Consider the following 18,542-nt stretch of genomic DNA (forward strand, 5'->3'; position numbering starts at 1 on the left):
AGGCAAGCCACGACCGCAACGTTGCCATGGACATATTCTCACAATGAGAACATGACCATCCACGAACGCTGTCTCCGTGTGAGCAGTGCCCAGACACGAGAGATAACGAGCACAACCAGGAATAACACACAATCGGAAAAGCATCTTTAAAAAGACGCGTATTTAAAAAGACGTTCCGTGTGTGCACTCTTTTAGAGAAATATATACTCTTTTAGAGGGGAAAAATGCTCTTTCAGAAAAAATACTCTCTAGTTTTTCTGCCGAAGCGCCCAGGGGCTTTCTCTGCAGTGCACCAGTGCAGAGGAGGGAGAAGCCGCCGAAATGCGCCTTCAGATCCAGCAGAGGTGAATGAACAGTAGTATTCAGCTCAATGAGCATGACCGTTCGGCTCCGAAGAGAAAATCTGAATGAGTGGTTGCATACCAGCTCCTTTTATACCCGTATGTTCGGGGGAGTGGCATGCAAATACCACTCGCCAATTTTCATTAGCCTTTTATCAAAGACCAGAGGTGTCTCGGGCTCCCAAGAGTGACCCCTAGTGTCACTACATCGACACCAACGTCGAGTGAGTGACAGATAGGGAACCATGTTTTTTTTTTTTTTTTTGGCAGAAACATAGTTTTAATGCAATTAACCATGATGTTAATACAGTAACATGTTGTTAATATAGTAACCATGGTTAATTTTGTGGTTACTGTAAATTTACAACAAAATACCATGATGAAACTATGGTTACTGTAGTAAAACCAAGGTTATTTTTTCTAAGGTAAGGTTTAGGTTAGGTTTAGGGGTAGGGGTTAATGTTGTGTGTCTGTGGGACTCTAAATAAACACAACAAACACACTGCAGTGATGCACATACTGTATGTTAGTATTTAAATATGGTTGCAAATAATATCTGTCACTATTTGCACAGGGGTGAAAAATATCCCTTTAGTCCACATCAGAGGTCGTTGTGTTTAACAGCGCGCCATTTCACGATAAATCAATGAAATAAAGAAAAAAATAATAAAATAATAAATAAAATATTGGATGAAACTAGACACTCTATTATTTTGACTCGAACAGGTTTCAATGTAAAAACTTCTTACCCAGTGTAGTTTTGTTGGAGTTTCTCCCAAAGACAAACTCCACTGTGATCGGCACCATGTTGTTTTGTCACATCACTCGGTGCGTCTAAATTTTAACCCTTTAATGACAGCCCGAGAGTCCTGAACTGAGGTCAGTCAGTTTAAATTTAGTTAAACTATGCATAGCATAAAGCAAAGACAAAACATAATGTACGTGCATAAGGACACGGGGTCGCACGAAGATAAAACAACTTATATACAGTAATATTTAGTTTAACCTCCTTATTTTTAATTTCGCAAGGGTTTCAGGCCCTGTTTTGTACCCTATTCATTAATTCTTTACGACCCCCTACTGCTTCATTGGGGGATGCCCATTCTGCTGTCCTGAAGGGTACTAACAGCTCAGCAGCACCATGAATTGTGGCCCATGCCGGGACTCATCTGAATAAGGGCTGCTGTTAGCTATGTAATATGTCACTGCACTATGTGCTCGCCTTTACAACACAGAATGGACTAAGTCACGGATGACAGCTCTCCCCATAGGCGCTGAGTAACTAGGGGATTTGTCACAAATTCAGGCAAAAAAGCATTCTCTCTGACTGTCACTCCCAAGAAATAAACAAGCACTTTGCAGCCAAAGGGAAATGGACCAGTGAGGGGGAATATTCAGTGACTCACAGCTCGTGGGAAATGTTATGAAGAAGGATTTAATGATGTTTAGAAGGGCGCCCATGTGCCAACAAGAAGTGAGAGACTGTGACACACACACACAAAAAAATAAAAAAATAAAAATAAAAAATATATATATACATACACACACACACACACACACACACATATATACAGTAAATATATCTGTGTGTGTGTGTGTGTGTGTGTGTGTGTGTGTGTGTGTGTGTGTGTGTGTGTGTGTGTGTGTGTGTCTGTGTGCATTTGAGATTAGCTGACTGTAAGTCAAGAATAAATAAATGGATGTAAAATGTTGATTTAAGTTGAAAGTATTTTATTATGCGAGAAGTATTTTATTAAGACACAGAGAGCAATGTAATATAATATAAAATAATAATATATATACAGAGGCCCCAAAAAGAATTTGGACGCTTAAGATGAACTTAAAAATGCTTGATTTCCTTTACATTTGAGAACAAAACATCAAACCAATCACAAGAGACAAGCACACTTTTCAAGCAGAACATTAAACAAAATTAGAGTAAATAGTTTCCCTAAAAATGTATGTTCTCATATGAGCACAGAGAGACTAGGTAATGAAATGTTTAAATAATACCAAGCTATAGAATTTATTAAACATAATTATTTTTATGTTTATTACGTTTCCAGGACTGTTGGTTATTTATGTTTTTGAGATGTTACAGACATTACAACTGATTTTCTGTAAAGCTGCTTTGGAACAATGTGTATTGGGAAGATCTCACACACACACACACATAAAAAAAAAAAAAAAAAAAGAAAAAATACAAATAAAAATTATTGGACTTGATTTGACTTAGGTTACAATGTTTAGTTTTTTTTTCTGTTTTGGCAATAAAATCTCAATGTTCTCTCTAATCAGACAATGCTGTTTTTTTTTTTTTTTTTGCTTTTTCCTGTCAAAAAAAAATAAAAATAATTTCTGACTATTGAAAAGCTTTCAGCCAAGGTAGGACTGAACCATTTCATTGTTGTCCAGCTGTTTACTGATATATAGTCATGTTTAATATTCAAGTTAAGCTATATTAACAGATTTTGACATTCTTAAATAATTTTAGCCGCTGATGTTTACATGTTACCAATGTAAAAGACAGGTTTTAATTTAGATTCCGTGTTCAATGGAGGTTTAAGTTTAATCCACAAGAAACCTGTCATTTGCAAACACACCCTCACCCACTCCACAAACAGTGTTCCAACACCGTTCACCGGTGGTGATTGACCCTTTACCAATTATTACTTATGATTTGAGTATGCAGTTACTGTATGCCGATTTAAAAAAAAAATAAAAAAATAAGGGATATGTTTGCTCTAGCCTTTGTTAAATAAATGATCAATATGAGTACTGGTGCCTATGTAAATAACAATAAATAATAATAAATCTTTGTTTATCAAATAAAAAAAAAAAAAAGTTATATTGCGGCTGATTAGGATCTTGTAGTAGAACCCGGAACTCCTTTACTAGAGGTGAAAACTTTACCAAAAGACCAATCAGTCTATCTGACTAATAAGTACTGATCAGTGTATCCACTGACTAACAAAATCCCAGTACTGACAGTGTTAAATATACAGGTCAAGTAATCAAATTAATTACGCAAAATATTTATTGGAGTGCTTGAATTGGATATCAAGAATGACTATTTATCAAAACAGTAAATTATTATTTGACATTATCTGCAAATAACATAATTATTATTATTATTCACGAGTTTTGCCACTTCGCGATGTCACCCCCGCCCACAAAACACTGACCCCACCACTTTGTAAAACGAAGTGAAACCCATTGTATATATTAGAAGATTTAAAAATTAGAAGATAAAAAATTAAATAAAAATAAATAAAGCACATTTAAAAACAACAACTGTTGACCAAAGTGCTGTACAATAAGCTAGATAAAACAACTACACAAGACAATGACAATATTAACATTTACACCAATTTAAAAGCTAAAACAAACAGGTACATTTTAAGATGAGATTTAAAATCATCAAGAGTAGAAGAAGACCTGATATGAAAAGGCAACTTAATCCAAAGCCTGGGCACTGCAACTGAAAAGGCTCTGTCACCCTTTAATTTCAAACGTGACCTAGGGATATTTAACTGTAAGCTGTTAGATGAACGTAAAGATCTAGAGGACTGTTGTAGAGAAATAAGATCAGAAATACAAGAAGGTGCCAGATCATGCAAGGCCTTGTAAACAAACAGTAATACTTTGAACTGGATCCTGTATAAAACAGGAAGCCAGTGGAGTGAGGCTAACAGGAGAAATAGAATCACATTTTCTGGTACCAGTCAGAAGCCTAGCAGCAGCGTTTTGCACCAGCTGAAGGCATGAGAGAGAATACTGAGTAACACAGAAATAAAGTGCATTACACTAATCCAGTCTTGATGAAATAAAAGCATGTGTATCAGTTTCCAAATCATTAAAAGTTAATGTTTTTACTATAGCAATATTTCTAAGTTGAAAAAAAGCTTCCTTTGACCACAGAATTTATATGTCTGTCAAATTTCAGAGATCAGAATCCAACGAGACACCCAGATTTCTAACTTTTAAATGTAAGTTGAAGGATAATGGTCCCAGTTTACTGGTTACCATAGCAGTAGAGTCAGGAGGTCCAAAAACTAAGACTTCTGTCTTAGATTCATTTAACTGAAGAAAGATAGCTGCCATCCAACATTTAATGTCCTCAAGACAGTCAAATAAAGTTTGAAGGGCAGAGGCATAATTTGATTTTAGTGTTAGATAAAACGGAGTGTCGTCTGCCTAAAAGTGATATGAGATTCTATGTTTCTGGAAGATAGCACCCAAAGGGAGCATATACAAAGAAACAAAACAGGGCCTAAAATGGAGCCTTGCGGTACTCCACGGCTAAAAGGTGCAGAAGAAAAGGAGAAATTCCCAGTCTCAACTGAGAAAGTTCTATCCCTCAGATAAGAAGCAAACCAATCAAGTGCACTGCCCTGAATTCCAACCCACTGCTGTAAATGCTTCAGAAGAATAGTATGTTCTCTATCTGTCACTCACTCGACGTTGTGTTGATGTAGTGACACTAGGGGTCACTTTTGGGAGCCCGAGACACCTCTGGTCTTTGATAAAAGGCCAATGAAAATTGGCAAGTGGTATTTGCATGCCACTCCCCCGGACATACGGGTATAAAAGGAGCTGGTATGCAACCACTCATTCAGATTTTCTCTTCGGAGCCGAACGGTCATGCTCATTGAGCTGAATCCTACTGTTCATTCACCTCTGCTGGATCTGACGGCGCATTTCAGCGGCTTCTCCCTCCTCTGCACTGGTGCACTGCAGAGAATGCCCCTGGGCGCATTGCGAGAACATGACCATGGCAATGTTGCAGTCGCGGCTTGCTTTCGTAAAAAGCTATCGTAAGAAAGCTTTCGTAAGAAAGCAAGCCACCCCAGAGGCTCCCTGCCTCGGGACTTCTACCTAGGGGTATGAGGCCAGCGCGGCTAGCACTGGGGGCGATTTGGGGACCCCAATGGGATCGTCCCCGCCGGGTATCCCCCCACGGACCTCCCATTCCCCAGCACGCTCGTCTGCCCCAATCGGGCTTCCGGATGAGTTCGACCGGCTCGTCTCATGGCGAGTCTGGCTTCTTGTTCAGAGCCCGCGAAGATGATGAGCTCTCGAGCGCAGCATCGGAGAGCGGACTTGTCCAGTCAGATGCAGAAGCCTCAGCTGGGCTTCCCCCTTAGGGGACGATTGCCTAGTCACAGGCCGATGCTGAAATGACAGACATGCTTTCCCGGGCGGCCGCGAGCGTCAAGTTAGAGTGGAACCCTCCACTCTCCCCTGAACCCTCGCAGCTTGATGATTGGTTCCTGGGCTCACGGCGCTGCTCAAAGCAGCCACGCCCTGCTCCAGTGCCATTCTTCCCGGAAGTGCACGAGGAGCTGACGAAATTGTGGGAGGCATCTTTTACTGCCCGGCTCTCACTACCCTCGATGGCGGGGCGGCCAGGCTATATGGCGATTCCCCCGGTGGATAAGGCACTCGCGGTGCACCTATGCCCGCAGAGCGCCGCCACCTGTTGCGGACGCCCCAAGCACCTGTCCAAGCCCTGTAGGTTCACGTTGTCCCTGACGGCTAAAGCCTAGAGTGCTGCTGGACAAGCCGCCTCTGCCCTGCACGCCATGGCTCTCCTGCAGGTCCACCAAGCCAAGGCGTTGAAAGAACTGCATGAGGGTAGTTCCGCCCCAGATTTGATGCAGGACTGCGCTCGGTGACCGACCTCGCTCTCCGAGTGACATAGGTCACGGCGTGGTCTCTCGGGCGGACAATCGCCACACTAGTGGTCCAGGAGCGCCACCTTTGGCTCAAACTAGTCGAGATGGGCGAGGCCGACAAGACACGGTTCCTTGCTGCCCCCATTTCCCAGCAGCAGAAGGAGGCAATCCGGCACATCCTGCCTGGCGCGGATGCCTTCCTCAAGATCCCGCACCCCGTCTGCTCATTGCCAAAGGCGTCCCCCTGCGGTGACTGCACCGGCTCCACTACAGCCTGCCCCTTTGGCCCAGCCCCGTCGTGGAGCCCACCACAGGAAGCAGATGCCACACGTCTCATAGCCGACGCCTAAGAACCCACGGAGGTCCTCAAAGCGCCCCTGAGATGGGCGACCCAGGGACGAGGGAACCCACTCACTTGGAACTGGTAAAAAGACCACTCCATCCCCAGGTGGAAGGCCGGGCGGAAAATCTTTTGTTGCCTTTTTGTTTGATTTCGCCGCATGCCCAAGTGGCTGTGGTACCCAACAGTTCAGCAAAAGAGCGGCTTCCTTCCTCCCTGGGTCACATACCGGTGTGCACGGTCATCACCACGACTACCGTCCACGAGTTTTTTCTTGCAGGATTGGCGCTCCAGTGGCCTTTCCGCCGTCTCCACGGGTTACGAGGACAGGCCTCTTCCTCCCCCGTCCCAGGCTGTTCCAGGGGTGGTCACAAGGAGCCAGGTAAGTGCTTCAATGTCCCTAGACTCAGCATGGCCACGACGTGGTGTGGCACCTCGTGCTCCACCCCACCGCAAGGCCCCACCTGCCGGTACGTCCGACGATGTTGTCCCCTTGGTCCCCCTTGCGCGGAACTTGGACGCGTGGCTCGCGCTTTCCAATCCGTCGCGATGGCTGATCCGGACTGTCCGACTTGGCTACATGATTCAGTTCGCCAGGCACCCGCCCAGGTTCAGCAGTATTCACTTCACCTAGGTCAAGAGCGAAAACGCTGCTACCTTGCGCACGGAGATCGCTACCCTCCATGGAAGGGCGCGATAGAACCTGTCCCTCCAGCCGAGATGAAGAAAGGGTTTTACAGCCCCTACTTCATCGTACCGAAAAAAGGCAGTGGGTTGCGGCCAATCTTGGACCTGCGAATACTGAACCGGGCCTTACACAGACTCCCGTTCAAGATGATGACGCAAAAACGCATTCTGGCGAGCGTCCGGCATCAAGATTGGTTTGCGGCGGTAGACCTGAAGGATGCGTACTTCCACGTCTTGATCCTTCCTCGACACAGACCCTTCCTGCGGTTTGCATTCGATGGTCAGGCGTATCAGTACAAAGTCCTCCCTTTCGGCCTGTCCCTGTGTCCTCGTGTCTTCACGAAGGTCGCAGAGGCTGCCCTTGCCCCATTAAGGGAGGTGGGCATTCGCATTTTCAACTATATCGACAACTGGCTAATCCTAGCTCACTCTCGAGACATTTTGTGCGCACGCAGGAACCTGATGCTCTCACACCTCAGCTGACTAGGGCTTCGGGTCAACAGGAAAAAGAGCAAGCTCCTCCCGGTTCAGAGCATCTCTTTTCTCGGTTTGGAGTTGGACTCCTTGACGGCGCGCCTTACGAACGAGCGCGCCCAGTCGGTGCTGGCCTGTTTGAAGACATTCAAACAGAAAACAGCGGTTCCACTGAAACTTTTTCAGAGGCTCCTGGGGCATATGGCATCCTCGGAGGTGGCCACCCCGCTCGGGTTGATGCATATGAGGCCGCTTCAGCACTGGCTCCAGACTCGAGTCCCGAGATGGGCATGGCACCACGGGAAACATCGCGTGGTCATCATGCCGGTCTGTCACCCTCTTTTCAGCCCTTGGACCAACCTCTCGTTTCTGCGGGCAGGTGTTCCTCTAGAACTGGTCTCCAGGTGCGTCGTGGTCACGACAGACACCTCCAAAATGGGGCGCTGTTTGCAATGGGTACGCAGCCACCGGACTCTGGAAGGGTCTGCGACTGCATTGGCACATCAACTGCCTCGAGTGGTTGGCAATTATGCTCACCCTGCGGAGGTTCCGGCCGTTGATCCAGGGCAAGCACGTGTTAGTTTAGACAGACAACATGGCAACGGTAGCATATGTCAACCACCAAGGCGGTTTGCGCTCTCATTGTATGTCACAACTCGCCCACCGTCTCCTCCTCTGGAGTCAGCAGCACTTCAAGTCACTGCGAGCCACTCACATCCCGGGAACCTCAATACTACAGCAGATGCACTGTCACGGCAGGTTACCCTCAGGGGAGAGTGGAGACTCCACCCTCAGGTGGTCCAGCTGATTTGGAGTAGATTCGGACAGGCACAGGTGGATCTGTTCGCCTCCCAAGAATCCTCCCACTGCCACTGGTATGCCCTCACCGAGGCTCCCCTCGGCATAGATGTGCTGGTACACAGCTGGCCCCCTGGCCTATGCAAATATGCGTTTCCCCAAGTGTCAAATATGCGTTTCCCCCGTGTCTACCACCGCGCAGGTGGTAGACACGATCACTCAGGCTAGGGCCCCCTCTACGAGGTGCTTTTCGCTAAGGTCTTTTCGCTAAGTGTTCTTCTCGACACGAAGACCCCCAGAGATGCGCAGTCAGATCAGTGCTTTCCTTCCTGCAGGAGAGGTTGTAAGGGAGGCTGTCCCCTTCCACCTTGAAGGTGTACGTTGCCACCATAGCAGCACACAATGACGCAGTTGACGGTAAGTCTTTAGGGAAGCATGACCTGATCATCGGGTTCCTAAGAGGTGCCAGGAGGCTGAATCCCTCCAGACCGCACCTCGTTCCCTCAAGGGACCTCTCTGTAGTTCTTCAGGGTCTACAAGAGAGCCCCCTTTGAGCCTTTGCAGTCAGCCGAGCTTAAGGCACTCTCCTTGAAGATTGCCCTCCTGATTGCGCTCACTTCCATCAAGAAGGTAGGTGACCTGCAAGCGTTCTCTGTCAGCGAAACGCATCTATTTAGATTGCACGAAGAGCTTTAGAATCTCTGAGCAGCTCTTTGTCTGCTTTGGTGCACAGCGGAAAGGAAGCGCTGTCTCCAAGCAGAGGATCGCCCACTGGCTCATTGACGCCATAATTATGGCATATCTCGCCCAGGACATGCTGCCCCCGGTAGGTCTATGAGCCTATACTACCAGGGGTGTAGCGGCCTCCTGGGCCCTGGCCAGAGGTGCCTCTCTAACAGACATTCCCTGTAAGGCTAACCCCATGCGATATATATATCTTCCGCAAATTTGTTTCCCTGTTGGCAAACTGCGTCTTCCTTGGGCAGAGCCCTTCTGCCCCAGTCTCCATGTTTGTTGTAACTGCTCCCCCATTGGGCAGGATCTACCTTGAAGACTCTCCACATGGTTGGAAAGACCATGTGACGTATTCTTCCACTTAAATATCCCCCCCTCTCTTTGGGCGAGGTGTGGTCTCCGCTGTGTCTTCCCCTTGGGAGGGACACCCCCCGACTAGACCTGGCGGCCCAGTTGGATAATCCCCCTTCTTTTTTAAGTAGTGGAAAAAAGAGAAGGGGAAAAGAGGCCACGACTGGGTTAAGCCTGTCTCTATCTCTTGGGTAGTCGACTTGTCCCCAAAAAGGGCCGTTCGACACTCATAATTATGTTGGGGGAGGTTACGTGTCGACCTGGTGTGCTGGCTATGAGGCACACAGTAGTCTGCCCACCACACACCGCCAGTTCACGCAACACAGTTCAGCTAATTGTGGCATTTCATATAGGGACCCCTAGTGTCACTACATCGACACAACGTCGAGTGAGTGACAGATAGGAAACGTCATGGTTACTTGTGTAACCTCCATTCCCTGATGGAGGGAATGAGACGTTGTGTCCTTCCTGCCACAACGCTGAACTACCCGCTGAAATGGCCGGACCTTATATCGGCTCCTCAGCATAAAACCTGAATGAGTGGTTGCATACCAGCTCCTTTTACACCCGTATGTCCGGGGGAGTGGCATGCAAATACCACTCGCCAATTTTCATTGGCCTTTTATCAAAGACCAGAGGTGTCTCGGGCTCCCAAGAATGACACCCTTGTGTCACTACATCGACACAAGTCTCGTTCCCTCCATCAGGGAACGGAGGCTACACAAGTAACCATGACATTTGATTGTGTCAAAGGCTGCACTGAGATCTAGCAAAACTAGAATAGCACACTTCCCAGAGTCCATAGCTATCAATACATAATTTGTCACCTTCAGAAGTGCAGACTCAGTGCTATGTCTTGTTCTGAAACCAGACTGATATTTGTCCAAAATATAATTTTTACTTAAAGAAAAAAGCTGATGGAGAACAACCTTCTCCAAAACTTTGGAGAGAAAAGATTGTTTTGAGATGGGCCGATTATTATTTAAAACATAAGGATCAAGGTTTGCCTTTTTATGCAAGGGCTTAAAACTGGATGGGTAAGTACCATTAATTAGGCAACTGTAAACTATAGACAGTATTCTGGGGCCAATAGCTGCATGAACTAATAAATATATATATTTTATATGATGCCCCCTTCTTGGTTTTATTAATATCTTTTTTTAGTTTTCAGTTGCATTACGCTTACATTTTGTCAAAATTCTACTAGCCAATTCAAATTTACTAGCCAATGGCAATTCTTTCTCCAATGTGTCAGTAGATGATTGTATATAATGTCCATTTTGTCTATTTTTTGTCAATCTCTTGTCAAATAAATAAATGCACATGAATATTGATTTGAATTTACATTATTTCATAACCTATTTTATTCACATTGCTCTTGAATAAATGTTCAATTTGATTTAAATTGAAATTCTTTTACTTCCTCACTGAAAAATCTGCTTCACTCGGAAATACAATCACACCAGAGCAGTTAAATGCATTGCAAATACGGTTTCACGTTGCTTTTAAAGCAATGTTCGATTTACCTTGAGCTGAAATTATTTTATTATGTGAAAGGCAAGAGACTGTGGAGTGATACAAGACACATGAAACTAGCACAACTATGTCTAACACAATGGTCAGTTATACAGCATAGCAGTCAGTAAACAAAATATTTGCCGTGATATCAATCAGAATCAAGTATTCTAGAGAGTATTTCTTAACTTGACTCATGAGGCTTTCAATTCAACATAAATCCTGTCAAAAGTAAGAGACATTTGTTTGTGTTTATCTTGTCTTTGAACCATTGTCTCCCTATGGACAAATAAGAGTGCATAATGAGGAATGTAAATGAAACTGACCCACAAGAAAGCATCGAGAGGGTGACCATAAAAATTTTTGAATGCGTGGGAGAATCAAAGCTGACAGGGAAAAAAATGAGTGTCTCAAGTTAACACGCAATTCCAGTTTGCATCTCTTCTTTGTTTTGTCCTGGCGTCCAGAGATGCAGAGTGCCTGTGCTTTAATAAAGGACTCTCAAACATTTCTGAGACTGACAAACAAGCAGCGCCAACATAACTTATTTGTACCCCAGTACCTTTCTCTTTTTATCTTGCCTGCTTTTTTTCTGTGGCAAAGTGGGGCAATTTGTGACAGCTTTCTCTGTGAAGACTTCTCAATACCTTACTCAATATCACAAAGTTTTCCTTTCTCAAATGTGCTGACAGCAGACTTTTCAGTCCAGTTAAGAGAGGAATGAAAGGAAACAAACTGATTGCTACTTGGCCTTGTTTTGCCTTTGTTGACATTCTACAATGACTGTTTGAGGCCGTTTGAAATATTAATTTGTGTGAATGAAAGCCACCTGTCAATAGCTGGCCTGCTCATTGCTCACAAAGATAAAGAGTGAGGAAACTTTACCTATGGGGTTAAATGGCCTTTTGAACATTGTCCACCGCGACCTCTTTCTCTTTTATGCAGACTCAGAAAAAAAAAAAGAAAAAAAGTACCGTTTAAGGTATAAAGCCATCATCACTGGGGTGATACCCTACAATAGGTCCTTAGGGTACAATTATGCACCCAAAACAAGCTATACATATTAACTAGAGGTACAAAAAAGGTCCCCTTGAGGGTAACATCCTAGTGACGGCCGTTGTACCTTAAACATGACTTTTTTTCTTTTATGAGAGTGTATATTCATGACTATTTTTGCTATGTCTGTTTTTGACTGCTTTAGCTGTCTGGGCATATTATTTTCCATGATTAGGAAACAAGTAAAAATATGTTAAGTTATTCAAAATTAGTTCCCATCCACTTAGTGTTAACTAAAATTAGCGACACTACTAACTTTACATTTTCAGTAGTGCAACAGTAGCTCAGCTATTTTCACAATAGTGCAGCTTTTCCAGTAATTAGCTGGATTTTGCAATGAGTAGCGCTGTAGTGTCACAAAACGCTACATTGTTACTTTGTATTGAGAACACAGCAATGGAGCCGAGGGAGTAATCAAACACAATCGCCAAAACTGTCCTCTCTCACTCATGTATCGCTGGGAAAACAAAATCATGTAAATGAACCAGTTAAAATAAATGTTTCCCTTACATTTAGCATTGGGAATGCTGATTCACTTTAGTGTGTCGGTTCCTTCGGACAATTCATGTAAATGAACTAGATCGCAAATGATTCAATGATCCCGCGCAGCCTTAAAGGGACAGCGCTGCTGCTGTTTATCACAATACTTCAGTTCAGGTATATAAAATAAGGTGTTTTCTAGTTTATTAGTATGTATTAAGTATAAATTTGTTCAATTTATAGTTGTCACCCTGTTTGGAAATTAACCATGGTTTACCATAGTAATACTGAAGTAATCATGACTGTTGTAACCATGGTTATGTATTTATTTATTTATTTATTTTTGGTTACTATGATTACTGTAGTAAAACCATGATTCATTTTTATAAGAGAATGTCAATAGCTATCATAATAACTAGATATACTGTATACAGTTAGATAGATATAACAGTTCTAATCACCATTCACTTGCATTGTATGGACATAGAGCTGAAATGGTCTTCTAAAAATCTTCATTTGTGTTCTGCAGAAGAGAAAAAAAATTCATACACATCTGGGGTGGCATGAGGGTGAGTAAATGATGAGATAATTTTCATTTTTGGGTGAACTATCCCTTTAAAAGAGTAACTCGACTCCAGATTAAATAAATTATGTTATGAGTAGCTTGTTGCTTGGGAAGCTACATTTTCAAAGTAGCTTCCTCAATAGTGGTAGGATTCCAACTATTTTTGTAGGTGGAGCAAAATAGACAAAATAGCTGAACAAATGCAATGTCAGCTGATTATTTGTTTTTACACGGCTCTCTGGAATACTTGATTCTGAAAGCTTGATTTTTCTGCTGATTTCACCAAGGTTGTGTAGGTGGGGAAACATAATATTAACCAGTAATACAATAGCCCTTTTTTTACAATCCAATCAAATGCATAATTAAGCATTTAATGTGTGTGTGTATGTGTGTGTATATATATATATATATATATATATATATATATATATATATATATATATACAGGTGCATCTCAATAAATTAGAATGTCGTGGAAAAGTTCATTTATTTCAGTAATTCAACTCAAATTGTGAAACTTGTGTATTAAATAAATTCAATGCACACAGACTGAAGTAGTTTAAGTCTTTGGTTCTTTTAATTGTGATGATTTTGGCTCACATTTAACAAAAACCCACCAATTCACTATCTCAAAAAATTTGAATATGGTGACATGCCAATCAGCTAATCAACTCAAAACACCTGCAAAGGTTTCCTGAGCCTTCAAAATGGTCTCTGTTTGGTTCACTAGGCTACACAATCATGGGGAAGACTGCTGATCTGACAGTTGTCCAGAAGACAATCATTGACACCCTTAACAAGGAGGGTAAGCCACAAACATTCATTGCCAAAGAAGCTGGCTGTTCACAGAGTGCTGTATCCAAGCATGTTAACAGAAAGTGGAAGGAAAAAGTGTGGAAGAAAAAGATGCACAACCAACCGAGAGAACCGCAGCCTTATGAGGATTGTCAAGCAAAATCGATTCAAGAATTTGGGTGAACTTCACAAGGAATGGACTGAGGCTGGGGTCAAGGCATCAAGAGCCACCACACACAGACTTGTCAAGGAATTTGGCTACAGTTGTCGTATTCCTCTTGTTAAGCCACTCCTGAACCACAGACAACGTCAGAGGCGTCTTACCTGGGCTAAGGAGAAGAAGAACTGGACTGTTGCCCAGTGGTCCAAAGTCCTCTTTTCAGATGAGAGCAAGTTTTGTATTTCATTTGGAAACCAAGGTGCTAGAGTCTGGAGGAAGGGTGGAGAAGCTCATAGCCCAAGTTGTGAATTGGTGGGTTTTTGTTAAATGTGAGCCAAAATCATCACAATTAAAAGAACCAAAGACTTAAACTACTTCAGTCTGTGTGCATTGAATTTATTTAATACACAAGTTTCACAATTTGAGTTGAATTACTGAAATGAATGAACTTTTCCACGACATTCTAATTTATTGAGATGCACCTGTATATATATATATATATATGTAATACATGCTGCTGCGGCTGAAACAAAAACATACATAAACATATACCCCCCTGCAAAAGCAGACCTACACATGTGGTGTTGGGGAGGAGGAGGGTAAAAGCAAGGAAATCTCTTATAGTGTACTGCAGTGAAACCAGCTTGCTGGCAACTAAGGTAAAATATTTGACAAATAGGTGTATACAAGTTGATTGGCCACTGGGTCCGCATAGGTAGAACCTATCAGCTTGTACCGTAGAGTTTTTTGACTGAATGTAGAGACATTTCCACCCTATATCATTCCCCAATGAACGTTTTTATATCTGCCAAAACAATGGAAGACGAAGGGAGTGTTTGAAACTAGTTAAAAAAACAGTTATTTTTGCAATTCTGTTGTGTGCTGCTTGCAATTGCAGAAATGACACACTTCACCTTTAAGTTAAAAACAAATTTAAATGTAAATGCAGTTACCTAGTATTTTGAGCTCTGCGTTGGAGTAAATCGCTCCATACTTGTTCTCAGCGATGCACTGGTACATTCCAGAATCAGCCTGTTGTAGCCTGTGAATGATCAGCTCTCCATTCACCATTTCCACTCTGCTCTGTAAGGAGGACAAGACTAGTTTTAGAAGCACCTGTCAGAATGCTGCTCAAATCACACTCCTTAATGTCAATTATATAGTGTAACTCCAGCATGGGGCTTTTATAGGTCATAAGTGATGTAACCTGTCAGACTTCCATTATAGTAACACTCAGTATGTACTACAATATACTGACATGTTAACTATGAAAGAGAGTCAGTATATATGTGTGCATGAAGGTGTTCATAAGAAAACCTAAGGTATAGATTTGTGTAACAGCTCTGACATTTGTGTGTGATTGATTGTGAAACGGCTCTGCCAGAGGAAGATTGTATTGTTCAGATGTTGCTCATTCATAGCTTATGAGACTTAATGGAGTTCTCAGTTATGTTGCATTTAAGTAACTTTGTCTATGATGTTTCTCCTCAAATTCCACAGGAAAAATAAAAATACAAGCAAATGAGACAATTGACATACAGTAAGAGAATAGGGTTATAAAATGATGACACAAATCATCATACAAACAACAATCCTCATCCAAAGTGCATGTGAAACTGTTGCTAACATTTTGCGCCGTCATATTCAAATAAGCATAAAAATACACAGGGTCATTCCTACAATTTGATGACATTTAAGTCCCCAGTATAAGTTGTTGTATTTATATTGTTTAGTTTCACCTGATTACAATTTTAATAGGCTTGGTAAAATAATTAAAAAGACAATTTATAATGTTACACACTGTTGTGGGCCTAAAAGTTAAATTTTAAATAATTGAAATCATTTTCAACTATTGTACGGTGTAATTTTCACATGTGCCCAGAGCTGCACTTCAAACATCTTTGACAAAAATAAGTGCTAAATCATTGGTTTTCCCCCCATTCAATTAAGAATTACATTAGTATTACATTACTGTATCTTACTAACATGTATTAATTTGTGCCATTTTAACACAGATAGTGGAGGTTTTTTATGTGTCCCTTGATTTATTGTCCACCCTGTTTTGTCATGATACAATGACCTTTAAAAAATGCCCATTTTAATGAGATAATTTTTTAATTAGAATGATTTTTATCAAGATTTTTTGGCACTGAATGAAATATATTCAGGGATTAGAAATAGAAGGTTCAAAATTATTTGTTTGCAGAATGTAAGTGGAAATGGGAATGAAGTCCCTTTCAATTGTTCCGCCGTGAATATATATTGCCATCCAGACACGTGATCCAACCGTATTTAATGATATGGAAACTATAGAAAATGACTACATATTGAAGCCTACACGTTGCATATAATTAGAAAAATATATGTTTTAATCTTTGTCTTTTAAAAAAAAACAAAAAAAAAACAAAACAAAAAAAATATATATATATCTATGCAATATCTAAATATTGAGAATTTATCTTATATTATTTAAAAGTTTTATTCTCACACAACTGGGACATTAATTTTTATTGTATTAAGCATAAACCTTACTTGCTTCTCAATAACTTTTTGAAAAACGTTTTTAGGGTATTTGTATAGATCCTTAAAGTTCGATTTTTTTATGATAGCAAAACAAAGATAGTGACTAAATATATATATATATATATATATTTTGCAGTGTGTAACACATGGTCTGACATCAGATAGCAGCCTTTTTCTTAATAAATAAAACGTGCAACATTTATGCCTATATTTTGTTTGGGTTTTATTTTTCATAATGTTTTTCAGTATCACAAACGGGGTTGTCATTGCGTTTTACGTCATGATTACCGGTAAATGGGGCAGGCGGGACATTTTATGCCAGTGTTATCCAGTGCTGCACCTGTGTGCGGCTCTACAGTATCAATAAAGACCACCACCAGGCCATTCTACGTCAGTCAGAGTCAAGTGCGCATCACAGATCATCTTTATTTAAATGTTGTATTTTTACTCAAAATGTGATTTCTGTAATAGAACAACAAGTGGATGGCCTTTGGAAATCAAACATTTCAAAAGCCAAGAAATCCTTGCTGTCATTAAAAGTTTGTTTGCCTCGTATTATGCCACGGGAGAGTCTTTCAAAAGCAGCACATTCATTACCAATATTTCCTCTTTACAGCTTATATTTTAATGCCTTTTCGATTAGTTACATAAATATTCATATATCCTATAATCAGCTGCGTACCGTTACTTCTGATTTGAGTACTTAACTCTATAGTTTTTTTATTCTAAATGTGAGTTATTATCTCTCCCCTCCAAATCCGATCACAAGTGATCACAGGAGACGCAATTAAGTGACCAGTTGTAAACAGTGATGTGTCTCACCTGACCAGGAGTGTAAAATAACAAATACTCTTGTTACTGTAACTAAGTAATTTTTCTTAGGAATTGTACTTTAAGTAGTTTTAAAATGGGATACATTTACTTTTTCTTGAGTACATATTAAGGGCTGTAACTATACTTTAACTGCACTATTTTCCCACCATCTGTGTTTGCTACTTCCCTGTCCTGATGTTATTTTTATCCATCAGTGTAACTGGCTAGGAAGAGTCTTGTTACTCCTGTCAAATCAAAACATTCATAGAAAAGTTGAAGTGCAGATGACCAGTTGAGTGGCACCAACCTTCTATTAATCATGGATGTGGCGGATGCCTAAAGCAGCATTTCAACACCTGAACATCCACGCCTGAACCTGAAATAGCTTTTCGCAGTGAAGAAGGCCAGTTTAATCATGTGATGTGAGTTTAGCTTGCTCAAGCCAGTCGAGATATCAGCATCACTTCCAACTCTAATTTGAAGAACAAAAATGTCATATTTCAGCTTACTAGATTTTCTGTACCTATAACACCTGTAAATTAGCTGTTATCTATCACTGGGATTATCGGGCTACTGTCAGAGATTTTTACAATGTTAGCTAGGTTATAGGGCTGGGGGATAAAGCAATCTCGATATTTATTGGAAAAAAAATAAATCCTCGAGATTGATGATTTTGATTGACTTTATTTAGCCTAGTTGAACATCTAGACCAGGGGTATTGATCTCAATAAAATCTAAAAGATGGACTTTTTATTTCCTCGCTTCTGTAACCATGCGCTGTTTGACTGACATGTGGCAATTTTTTTTTGCACTGCTCTTTACATGCGCATGTGTTCCGAGAGCGCTAATGCGGGAACGCACCTAAACGGTCAAATAAACTTCATAATTCTTCTACAATGCCCGTCTTAGCGAGGTATTAATGTGAACACAGTTTTTTTTTTTTTTTTTTTTTTCGCAGCAGCAGTGGTGTTTCTTGTTGTGTAAATGTTCTAATTCTTCATATTTTCAAAATGATCTCTTGATCTTCAGCGGAAACGTAAATCAAACTGTATTTCTCACGAGATGTAAATCGTGCCAACTCTCTCCAAGCTTCATCCATTGGCTGTTCATGGCAAATGTCACTCATTCATGTGTACGAGCATCAGGGTTAACCACAAACTTAAGATGTGAGTTGACAGAGAACGTTTGTATCGAGCGTCTTGAGATTGCTGAACCCGATCTAAACCGGTTT

At 41.6% G+C, this 18,542-nt stretch overlaps 1 protein-coding gene across 2 annotated transcripts in view; it reads right to left on the reverse strand.

The window, feature by feature from the left end:
• Nucleotides 1-18,542, reverse strand: part of cntn5 (contactin 5) — a 427,194-nt gene that overhangs the window by 73,547 nt on the left and 335,105 nt on the right. For both annotated transcript variants that reach the window (XM_051656265.1, XM_051656264.1), the window contains exon 11: nt 14,929-15,058. In XM_051656265.1, the coding sequence (XP_051512225.1) occupies nt 14,929-15,058 (130 nt within the window). The remainder of the gene's footprint in view (nt 1-14,928; nt 15,059-18,542) is intronic.

This window comes from Myxocyprinus asiaticus, chromosome 26, assembly GCF_019703515.2.
Source record: "Myxocyprinus asiaticus isolate MX2 ecotype Aquarium Trade chromosome 26, UBuf_Myxa_2, whole genome shotgun sequence".
Classification (NCBI taxonomy): Eukaryota; Metazoa; Chordata; class Actinopteri; order Cypriniformes; family Catostomidae; genus Myxocyprinus; species Myxocyprinus asiaticus.